Source organism: Pediculus humanus, genomic scaffold (genome assembly GCF_000006295.1).
Source record: "Pediculus humanus corporis 1103172108322 genomic scaffold, whole genome shotgun sequence".
Lineage (NCBI taxonomy): Eukaryota > Metazoa > Arthropoda > Insecta > Psocodea > Pediculidae > Pediculus > Pediculus humanus.
Genome location: NW_002987891.1, coordinates 339,692 through 350,578, shown reverse-complemented (window position 1 = coordinate 350,578; position 10,887 = coordinate 339,692). Strand labels below are relative to the sequence as shown.

The window sequence follows — 10,887 nt, the reverse complement described above, 5'->3', positions numbered from 1 at the left end:
ACCTGCGAAAAACGGGAAGAAAGAAAATTTTTTATTTTTTTTTTTTTTGGGGTGGGGGGTGGGGAAAGGAAAACAAACAAAAAAAAATTTTTTTTTTTTTACCCGCGCCGCATCCTTTGCAATAAATCGAATTAAAAGCTCCCAATTTAGCTGCTCCTTCGAATTTAAAATACGTTACGTTTGACGTGTCACCAGAAAACCACCAACGATTTTTTTGTTCGTATTCTTCCATCTGAAACAAAATCATTTCCGTTTTTTTTGTTTTTTCATTTATTTACAACTGATGAGAAAATTCTTTGTCCCTTTTTTTTTTTATTTTTCTCCAGGGACTGGGGGGTTGGGGAGATGAGGGGGAAGGGGGGAGAAGGGGAGAGGAAAACTTACTCTCCTTTTTAAATTCGAAACGACTTCATGTGAGATTAATAATGTTCTACCATTTTCATCGATGGGCCAACCTAGAAAATACAAAAAAAATGAAATGAGTAATAATAATAATATTTTAATTAAAATCCACGACGTGGAAGTAAATTTTTTTTAACCGCACAAAAAATAAAAAAATTCGATTACGTCGTCGTCGTGGATATCGTTAATCACGGCCATTTTTTTTTTTTTTTAGTTAAATTCATTCTGGTTCGTTGATTTTAAATTTTAAATCATTGCAAAACTTCTTCCACGTTATTTTTAAAAAAAAGAGAAAAAAAAATTTTTCGTCGTTTCGGGATTCGAACTCGCGGAGTACGCACGAAAGTTTTTTTAGGGAAATTTTACCCCCCCCCCACACCACTCTTTTCTTATAATTAATTAATAATATTGGATTTAATCATGCGTAAATATTTTTGCACGGAACCGCACTCACGCACGCACTCACTCACGCACTCACGCACGTTCACCCCCCGAATAATAATAATAATAATAATAATAACTCACCCGATGCGAAAATTTCAAAAGAGCCCAAAATCCATAGTAGTAGATAATTCAAAGTTTTCATAATGACTGGAAATAAAAAAAAAAAGCAGACGACAAAATTAAAAAAATTTCAAATATTTCTTATAGAAACGATTTTTTTTTTTTTTTTTTTGTTAGGATATGTAATTAAATCCGATTAATGAGTTTGTTAAAAATTTTATATTTTTCTTCTAGAATTTTCTATTTCTACTCGCGCGCACTCTATATATCTGTAAAATTTTATTTATTTATTTTTAGAATTATCGTTAAAACCGCACCTATTACTTTCTATTAAATTCTCGAAATTTTTTTTTTTTTCCCGTGTTTAATTTATTAATTTTACACTCGGAAAAAAAATTGAAATTTAAATTGAAATTTAAATTTAAATTGAAATTTAAAAATTTACCTGCGAATCGTTACAAAATAATTTCACTTATTTATTATTATTATTATTTATTTATTTATTTATTAAAATTTTCTCTCGAGTTAAAATCGAACTTTAATTAATCGAACTTTGGATTTTAACTAAAAAAATTTTTTAAAAAATCGTTCGTTCTGTCGTTCGTTCGATAGATCGATCGATGGATCGATGGATCAGCCAGTCAGTCAATCAGTCAATCAATCAATCAATCATTGATTTTCCTCCCTCCCTCTTTTTTATTTTTATTTTAGTAAACAAAATGTAATGGCCCGTAACTAACTTATCAGTAATAATTATTAACGGAAATTAATTTTTAATAATAATAATATAAACTCATTCGCGACGCGCGCGTCAGAAATATCAACACACATAAATAATAATAATAATAATGATAATGATAATAATAATACATAAAACGACGGGTGAGTTACGAACGACAACGAAAATAAAAAAAATAAATAAATAAATAAAAATGGCATACGGTATCGTCGTCGTTGTTGTAATAGAGTCAAGGAAAGTAATAATAATAAAAATGACCTTAAAATCGTTAAATGAATGTCGTTGTGAATGAATTTTATATGAAAAAATTATTTTTCTTACGTTTTCAAAAAGGGATTTTTTTTTTTTCGTACAACTTTTCTCGTTTGAAAAAGTTAATAAATATTCCAAGAATAAAAAAAAAAAAATTGTTTTCTGAATTATTAATTAATTAATTATTAATTGAATTTTTATTCCAAAAAAAAAATTATTACGTAATAATTTAAATAATAATAATAAATTTGAATTGTATATATATATGCGTGTGCGTGTGCGTGAGTGTTACTCCGATTAAAAATTCTTATATATAATTTAAATATAGAAAAGGTTTCAGGCTTTTAATAATAAGGGGAGGGAAATTGGAGGAGGAAGGTCGGGGAAGGAGGGGAAGGAGGGGAAAAACTACGTCACACTCGACACGTGATTAAATAATATATTTTTTACGTACCTTTTTAAATTCGCCGCCGTAAAAGTTTTTCATTACATAATAATTTTTTCGTATTTATTTTTCACATACGAAAAATTATTATTATTATTATTATTATTATTATTATTATTATTATTAAAAATAATTTATGCGGTTTTTTATTCTCGAAGGTTTTGGAACGAAAAAACAAAAAAACAAAAAAAAACAAAAAATTAATTTATTTATTTTTATAAAATTTTTTTTTCTATTGTTTTGTTTATTATTATTATTATTATTATTATTATTATTATTATTATTATTATTATTATTACTATTATTATTATTATTATTATTTCGTAACTTAGTAACTAATAACAAAATCACTACGATCGTGTTTACATACATAAAAAAATTTTTCTCTTACGCGATATATCGTTTTATATGTACCTTCCAATGTGATTTTTTTTTGTAATTTCCCCCCCCCCCTCCCCGGCTCCCCATAATATTATTTTTTTATTACCTCGTTTCATCATATTTTGATGGGACCGTATTGATTACAAGATTTTATATCGCAAAATAATTTTTTTTTACATTCCGAATCGCATTCCGGTCTTCTATTCGAATCCTTCCAATAATGCCTGGAAAAAAAAAAAAAATTACTTTTTTATTACCTGTCGGATGAGTAATTAAATTAAAAGTTAAAAAAAAAAATTACTTGTAATATAAATCCCAGGTTTCGTCGTCGGTCATAATTTTTTCAAAAAAATCATGCCAATCTTGCGGCGTTAATGACGTCATATTATACGATTTTTTAGCGGAGTAAAGCATGTACCATTCGGGTGATTCCGCTCCGCCATCTTCGTTTGCTTTTTCCAAATCCATTATCCACGTTTCGTGATCCGTGACGTACTGAAAATATTTTAATTAATAATAATAATGATGATAATATTGGGGAAGGGAGGGAGGGGGGGGGAGTAAAACAAAAGGGACGTACTCTCGTCGTTGATTCGTGATCACCGTCGACGTAATAAATTCTATATCCGGGATTAAGGTACGTGTATGTCGTCACGCTTGGTCCGACGTATGCGATACCCACGGGATGATCAAAATCCTTTTCGTCGTAAAATAATTCAAATTCATCCGTGTGAGTGTGACCGAAAAATTGTGCGACAACCGTGTCGTTAAACCTTAACAAAACAAACGAATTAAAACAAAATGGAGGGTGCGTGTGCGTGTGCGTGTGCGTGCGTGTGCGTGCGTGTGCGTGTGCACGTGCATCTCACCTTCGTATTATTTTATAATAATTATCTTGCCATATTTTTAAACAATCACCGTTTCCGGCTGGAATGTGACCGATCACGTGAACTTTTTCGTCGTTTTTCTCGGATTTTTCCAAAATGTCAACGAGCCATTTTAATTCTTCCATCGGATCCGTGTTGTTGAGTATCAGCCACCTGAACAATTTAATTACCTCGTGAGTTATCATTATTATTGTCTTATTATTATTATTATAAATTATGATACTGGAAAAAGAATTACCAATTGTTATAATAGCAAAAATTCATGTTCAAAGAAACGATTCGAAGATCGTCGCGGATTTTTTTCGTGTAAAAACCTCCTTTTCTAATTGTATCGGATGTGTCGTTACCGAGCCAGTGACTCCAGTCGTTTTCCAGTTTTTCATACAACCAATCAACGCTCCATTTATCATCAATTGAATTCGTCGTTGGAAATCTTAAAAACGTCAATTTATTATTATTATTATTATTATTAAAAAAAGTTTAATAATTTCTCGTTCGTTATTATTTCCCCCCTCCCCCCGAAAAAAAAACGACAAGAATTGACGTCATTATTATTATTATTGTTGTTGTTGTTGTTGTTTGTGCGTGCATGCGTGATTGTAAAATGTCCGACATTAAATTCCAGATTAAATTATTATGAAAATTTTAAACTTTGTAAACTTTTACAAAAAAAAAAAATTATAGTTTAGGATAATAAAAAATTTTGTTTGTTTGTTTGTTCGTTTGTTATTGTTTAGTTGGTTAGAAACATTATTCAAACATCAAATTTTAACGATTTTTTTTTTTTATGCTATGACATATAAATTTTATTTGTTTTTTTTTCTTCTTCTTCTTCTCCAGTTTTCCAGTTGTTTTGTTTTAAAAAAAAGAAATTGGGAAAATTGGAAACTTACAAATTAGTTGGAACGGCTTCGTGATTTCCCAAAGCTGGAAAAATTGGAATTTTTTGAAAAGTTTTCATCATTTTATTTATCGTTTTTGTTAATATATCCAAACTTTCGTTTCTTTTCAGAGTCCAGGCATCGTGAGGTGGTACGTCACCCGTCCATATAACATAATCTAAATCCTTATGGTAAGAAATATTATTATTATTATTAATTTTATTATTTCCGTCACGATTTTCATTAGATTTTTTTTTAACGTCGTCGTCTTTGTTGTTTACGTACCGGATGTTGCTTGTTAATATGTTCCAAAAGATTATCCAAAGTTTTTTCCGGTATGTCGCATTTCCAACCTCCCCAACGTCCGGCTTTTGTCGCATTCGGTCCCGTTTGTCCTACCATATCCCTGCAACACAACGGCAAAGAACATTCTGCCGGTGTACCTTCTTTATAATGCGGATCGTAATGTGTGTCCGATATGTGTAGAACTTTTAACTGAGGCGCATTTGGCTTTAATGATAATAATAATGATTATTTTATCATTCCATTGATTATTACGAAACGGAAAGAAAAATTGGAAGAAAAACTCACGATTAATTTCCGGTTTGAAAGAGGAAATAATTGTTTCCCTTGTTTTTCCGTTGTTTTCGGATAATCCACGTGCCAAAGATTTTCTTTATTTTTAATTTTATTACAATCCGTTTTAACGAGAAAACTACAAACGTCTATCGGTGGCAATTTAGTCGTGTTAAGAATGTGTATAATTGCAGGCTTAAACGAAAACAATGAAAAAAAAAAAAAAAAAATTCTTATGTCGTCGTCGTCGTGATTATGAGACTTGCGCAAGACAAGGCCATTTATCGCGTATATTTGTTTCAAATAATCCGGTAATAATAAATTAATGTTAAATAATTTCAAGGGCGTTTTTTTTTTTTTTTTAAAGAAAAAGAGGTTTTTATAGCGAAATATTTTACTTACTCCGTTTATTTCTACCAAACCCTCGCAAACTTCTTCCGTCATTATTTTCAATTCCGAACATAATTTCGTTGCTAATTTTAATAATTCATCATTTGATTTTGTTAACTTAATGAAAACTTTCATCATTTGAATCCCTAAAAAAAAAATGGCCGATAAGGAAAGGGGGGATTCGTTTGTTTGCGTTTGTTTCGTATGTCGTACCTGTTTTACATGCTTTGCAAGCGACTGCGGGATCTGTTTTTATATTGAGATTTAAATCGGAATTTATGATGTTCATGAGGGATCCGATAGTGCCGAAAGCGGAATTATCTAAAAGTTTAAAAGATCCACCACCGCCGCCATCTCTTTTCGTCATTCTCCTTTTTCTTTGTCGTTCGAACGAAACCTGGAAAATTTTTTTTAAATAATGCTTCAGGTTATTTATTTTTTATCGAAAATCGAATTAAGAATTTATTCACGTTTTTTGCAAAGTCCAAAGTTTACTTGAGCGGGGAAAAGGGGAGGGGAAGGGAGGGAAGAAAGGGAAGAATCGAAAACAAAAAAATTCGTACCTGAGTATGGGAATTAGATGTGTGAAAAACCTGTTTTGTGTTTACCGGAAAAACAAAAAGAAAAAACAAAACGAAGGACGAAAAAAAAAAAAAAATTATTTTCCGCCATCGAGTAATTATTATTATTATTATTATTATTAATATTCTGACGGCCATTTTTTTCTCCAGAAATTTATCGTAAAAAAAAAAAAATCTAACCTCTGATAATCGTTGTTGATTTTCTTTTTGTGTTCCGCAAAGACTGCTGCCACCAAAGACTGCTCCGTCGTAATGATTTCCATCGACGGTCCAAAAAAATTGTTCGCAAATATCATTATCATTTTCCACTGGAAAACCTGGAAAATCGATAACAAAAAGAAAATTTAAAAAAAAACTAAAAAAACTGTCGTCATCGACATTTTAACGTTATTTCGATAATATTTTTTTTACCGTGAATTGTAAAAACTAGGAGAAAAATATTAAATAAAATTAATTTATACATGATCATCACTTATACAAACAAACAAACAGACAAACAGACAGACAGACAAACAACCGATTATGACAAACGACTTCGTTTAATAAAATCACAAATACAACCGACGACACAACACGTAAAATTAACTAAAAAAACTTTGAAACTTGGCAGTTTTTCTCTCTCTCTTCCGATCGATTTATTAATAATTACACGTTAATAATTAACGAGAGATTCGCGACGGTTATTATTATTATTATTATTATTATTATTATACTGGAATACTATGGAAAATTCAAGGTCGCGACGTTTCGTTTCCATAACAGCGTATTATGTCTTTGATATGTGCGACGATGGCGAAGACGGAATAACAATAATCGTTATATAACCGCATTAAGACGGTTGGAGATGTTGAAGGCAGAATTTTCTGGAACGTTATTGGCTGACAATGATTACGCGCAGGCATTTTTTATGGGTGGTAGGAATGATTGTTGTGGCATACATGAATACCTCCTCACACTACCGGTAACGACTTTTTTTTTGCTGCATAATCAATTTTTTTTCCTATAAATTTGTTTGTTGTACGACGACGACGACGACGACGACGACATTTTTGTTTGTTTTGAATTTTAAAATATGTAGAGCAATTATGTTTACAACTTCAATTATGTTTCCATTCCTTTAATGATAATAATAATAATAATAATAACAATAACAAACGTCGTACGGGATGAATTAAACACATTGTAGACATTTTGTGGTATGACGTCATTTTAATAAATTTTTTTTTTTAAATTTTAAATTGAACTTTTGAAATTATTATTATTATCATTATCATTATCATTATTATTATCAAGAGTGAATTATTATTAATTTATGAAACGAATTTTGCGTAAGGAAAAATTCCAAAGTTTTCCCGCTATGAAACTATAAAAAAAAAATGAAAGAATTTTACCATTTTGAAATTTTTTTTTCTAACTTTTTTCAAGCTGGAAACTTTTATTATTATTATTATTAATTTCTCCAGTAGGCGTTTTGTTTTATCATGAGCACCGAATCGTGCTGGAATTTATTTTTGTTAAAAGCACAAAAGTTAATCTTTCAAAGGGCTGAAAATGGTAAAAAAAATGGAAATTGAAAACAAAAATATTATTATTTATAAACAGTCGTTAAGTTGTCGCATTGTCACACTTCGATTAATCGATTCGATATATCGAAATTTTCGATATATATACGCTCGTGTTTACACCATCGATATAATTTTTTTTTTATTATTTGGCATCTAAACTTTTTTTGGTTTTGGGATGAGAGGAAAGAAGAAGAAGTAAACAAATTTCCAGTCATTTTTTTTATTTTGGAATTTTTGTTTTTTTTTTTTTTTTGTTTTTTACTGGAGAAAAAGGAAAAAAAATTAATTTGAAAAATAATAATAATAATAATAATAATAATAATAATAATCTTTTTTTTTTTTAATTAAAACTTTTTAAACGACTAATTTTTTATTTTGTCGTATGTTTTAATAAATTGTTTTAATAATAGGATTTTTTTGTGCGCTGGAGAAAAAAAAAAAAGAAACAAAACGATGCTGGAAATTTTGATAAATTCGTTTATTTATTAATAATAATAATAATAATTATTATTATTATTATCGTTTTAAGTTTTGTTTATTAATTAAAAAGTCGTCGGTTCTCCGTATTGAGCACACGAACGAACTTCGCAAAGCATTTCTAATTTGCATTCGTTTCCACATGCCGGCCTTTTTGGAGAATCGTTCCAGTAAAATCTGAAAATGGAATTTTTTTTCACAATGATAAATATATCAATCAATCAATCACTGATTGATCGAATTGTAAAAGAATTATTATTATTATTATTAATTACTTGTGAAACAATTGAAGGGTTTCGTTCGAAGTCTTCATATCATTGTAAACTTTATTCCAGTCTGCGGGATATAAATTCGCCATTTTGAAATCTTTTTTCGCGGAATATAAAAGTTTCCAATCGGATTTTTTCATTTGATTTGATTTTTCGAGATCCATGTACCAAGTTTCGTGATCGACGACGAACTAATTACAAAAAAAATTTCAAATCAGTTTTATCTTAACTGTAATTATCATCATTATCATTATCATTATCATTATATATTACTCTTCTGCTTCCTTTCGCGTCTCCTTCGATGTGGTAAATTCTATACGTGGGATTTAAATACGTGTAAGTAGTCAAACTTGGTGCCACGTAACCGACGCCGACGGGTCGTTTAGAATCGGCAACATCGTAATACAATTCAAATTTATCGTAATGAGTGTGTCCGAAAAATTGACCGGTCACCGTGTCTTCGTACCTGAACGTTCGAAAATCATTATTATTATTATTATTTCTAACCGGAAAACGTCTCATGGGTTTAATTTATATCTCTATTAACCTGCTTATTATTTTATAATAATTAGTTTGCCACATTTTCAAACAATCTTTGTTTCCGGGAGGAACGTGACCAATTATGTGAACGCTTTCTTTTTTATTTTCAGATTCTTGGAGAAGAGTTGCAAGCCAGTGTAATTCGTTCAATGGATCGACATTGTTTAACAAAAGCCACCTAAAAAAAATGAAAAGAGGAAAAAAAAATGAATATTTCGATCGTGCCTGTGCCAGATAATAATCAGGCGAAAACAAAGGTAAACAAAATATTAATAATAATAACAAAAATGGCGGAAAGAGTGAGAGAGAGAGAGAGAGAGAAAATATTTACCAATTGAAACTATAACAATAATTCATGTTCATGGATACCAATCTGAGGCCGGGACGAACGAGTGCCGTGTAAAATGCACCTTTTCGTACGGTTTCCGTTGAATTTTCCGGAAGCCAAGCTTCCCATTCGATGCTTAGTTCTTTATATAACCAATCCATTGGATTTTCCAAAGCGTTTTTATCAGGTACGGGAAACCTGAAATCGAAAAAAGAAACGTTTTTTTTTTTTTTTTTTAAACGGAAACGGTTTTTTTTCTTTTTTTAATCGAAGGGAATTTTTAATTTACTTGCATATTGGGGGGTACGGATTCGTGATTTCCCAATGCTGGATAAATGGGAGTTTTCGGAAAAGCTGATTTTAATTTTGCAACCGTTTTTTTTAACATTTGCACGTTGTCGTCTTTTCCTTGATCCCAAATATCGTGAGGTGGTATATCACCCGTCCATAAAACGTAATCCAAATCCTAAACGAATTTAAAAATTTAGAAAAAAAAAATTTCAAAAAAAAAAGGCGGGAAAAAATATTTTAATGTACCGGATGTTGTTTGACGACGTGTCTTAACATATCATCGAACGTTTCTTCCGGTATATCGCATTTCCATCCGCCGTATTTTCCAGCTTTTGTCGCTTTACCATCCGGAAGTACGTTTTCTTTTCTACAGCAAAGCGGAAGTCTACATTCGGCCCAAGTTCCTTCTTCGTATTTCGTATCCCAATGAGTGTCGGTCAAATGTAAAACTTTTAATTTCTTAACCGAATCCTTTTTTTTTTTTTTTTTTTAAATGAAAGAAAATTTTAATGAATTTTTTTCTCGAATTTTCTCAACGACAACAAAAGAAAAACTTACCGGAACCGGAGATGGTTTCATTAAAGGAGGTTTTTTCGTTGGCGGTAGCGTAACGTTCCATTGTGACTCTGGAAAATTTTCATTTCCGCATTTGTAATTGAGTAAAAATTGACACACGTGATTAGATGTTTTATTTGTTTTGTCAACGATCGTCGTTAGGGTTCGCTAAATGCAATTAACATATATTAATAATAATAATAATAATAATTTAAAATGAATAATCGAACGAGGGAATAAAATACTCACTCCGTAGGATTCTAAAGTTCCGTTACAAACTTTCGGTGTCATTATATTCAAATCAACGCAAATTTTATTAAATAACGATAAGATATCATCCGGTTTCATAGCTTTACCAGATAGCATTCGATAAGTATTGACGGCTTTAAAAAAAATCGATAAATCGATAAATCGATCATTTTCGAGAGTGAGAAAAAATAAATCGATAAATTATTATTATTATTACCGGCCGAACATCCGGTGCACATCAATTCGTCCGTTAATGAATATTGAAAAGATTTTAAAATTTTAACCATTTGATCTAATATTTTATTTATTTCGAAAAAATCCAAATTTGTTTTTATTCCCGCCAAAATATCATAGTATTCCTAAACGGAAATTAAAAAAAAAAATGGCGATTATGATGGTGACGTCACTGACGTGAGAAAAAAATTTTTTTGACGCTTTACGTACCTCTCGGAAAATTCTTTCTTCTAAAAAATCTTTTTTAAATGTATCGCACGATGATGTTTTTCCATCGTCTCTTTTCACGTAGTGATTTCCCACGACCGTCCACAGGGGTTCGTTTACGCATTCCGTTGATT

At 30.4% G+C, this 10,887-nt stretch overlaps 2 protein-coding genes across 2 annotated transcripts in view; both read right to left on the bottom strand.

Moving 5' to 3' along the window:
• Positions 1-2,838: 2,838 nt before the first annotated feature.
• On the bottom strand, positions 2,839-6,507 carry Phum_PHUM615350 (sphingomyelin phosphodiesterase, putative; the record flags this gene model as incomplete). The annotated part of the gene is made up of 12 exons (XM_002433096.1): positions 2,839-2,947; positions 3,025-3,218; positions 3,304-3,496; positions 3,593-3,763; positions 3,849-4,043; positions 4,504-4,676; positions 4,777-5,001; positions 5,083-5,262; positions 5,470-5,603; positions 5,671-5,854; positions 6,219-6,355; positions 6,450-6,507. The coding sequence occupies 12 exons, from the start codon at positions 6,505-6,507 to the stop codon at positions 2,839-2,841; spliced, it is 1,953 nt and encodes a 650-aa protein (XP_002433141.1).
• Positions 6,508-7,965: 1,458 nt separating this feature from the next.
• The window catches only part of Phum_PHUM615340 (sphingomyelin phosphodiesterase, putative), a gene marked incomplete at both ends in the record, with an annotated part of 3,065 nt that continues 143 nt past the window's right edge, over positions 7,966-10,887 (bottom strand). The window contains 12 exons of the mRNA XM_002433095.1: positions 7,966-8,059; positions 8,180-8,257; positions 8,356-8,540; positions 8,623-8,815; positions 8,897-9,067; positions 9,221-9,415; positions 9,511-9,683; positions 9,755-9,979; positions 10,067-10,231; positions 10,313-10,446; positions 10,530-10,671; positions 10,757-10,887. The exon at positions 10,757-10,887 is cut by the window's right edge and continues 18 nt beyond it. Coding sequence (XP_002433140.1) covers positions 7,966-8,059; positions 8,180-8,257; positions 8,356-8,540; positions 8,623-8,815; positions 8,897-9,067; positions 9,221-9,415; positions 9,511-9,683; positions 9,755-9,979; positions 10,067-10,231; positions 10,313-10,446; positions 10,530-10,671; positions 10,757-10,887 — 1,886 coding nt within the window. The remainder of the gene's footprint in view (positions 8,060-8,179; positions 8,258-8,355; positions 8,541-8,622; positions 8,816-8,896; positions 9,068-9,220; positions 9,416-9,510; positions 9,684-9,754; positions 9,980-10,066; positions 10,232-10,312; positions 10,447-10,529; positions 10,672-10,756) is intronic.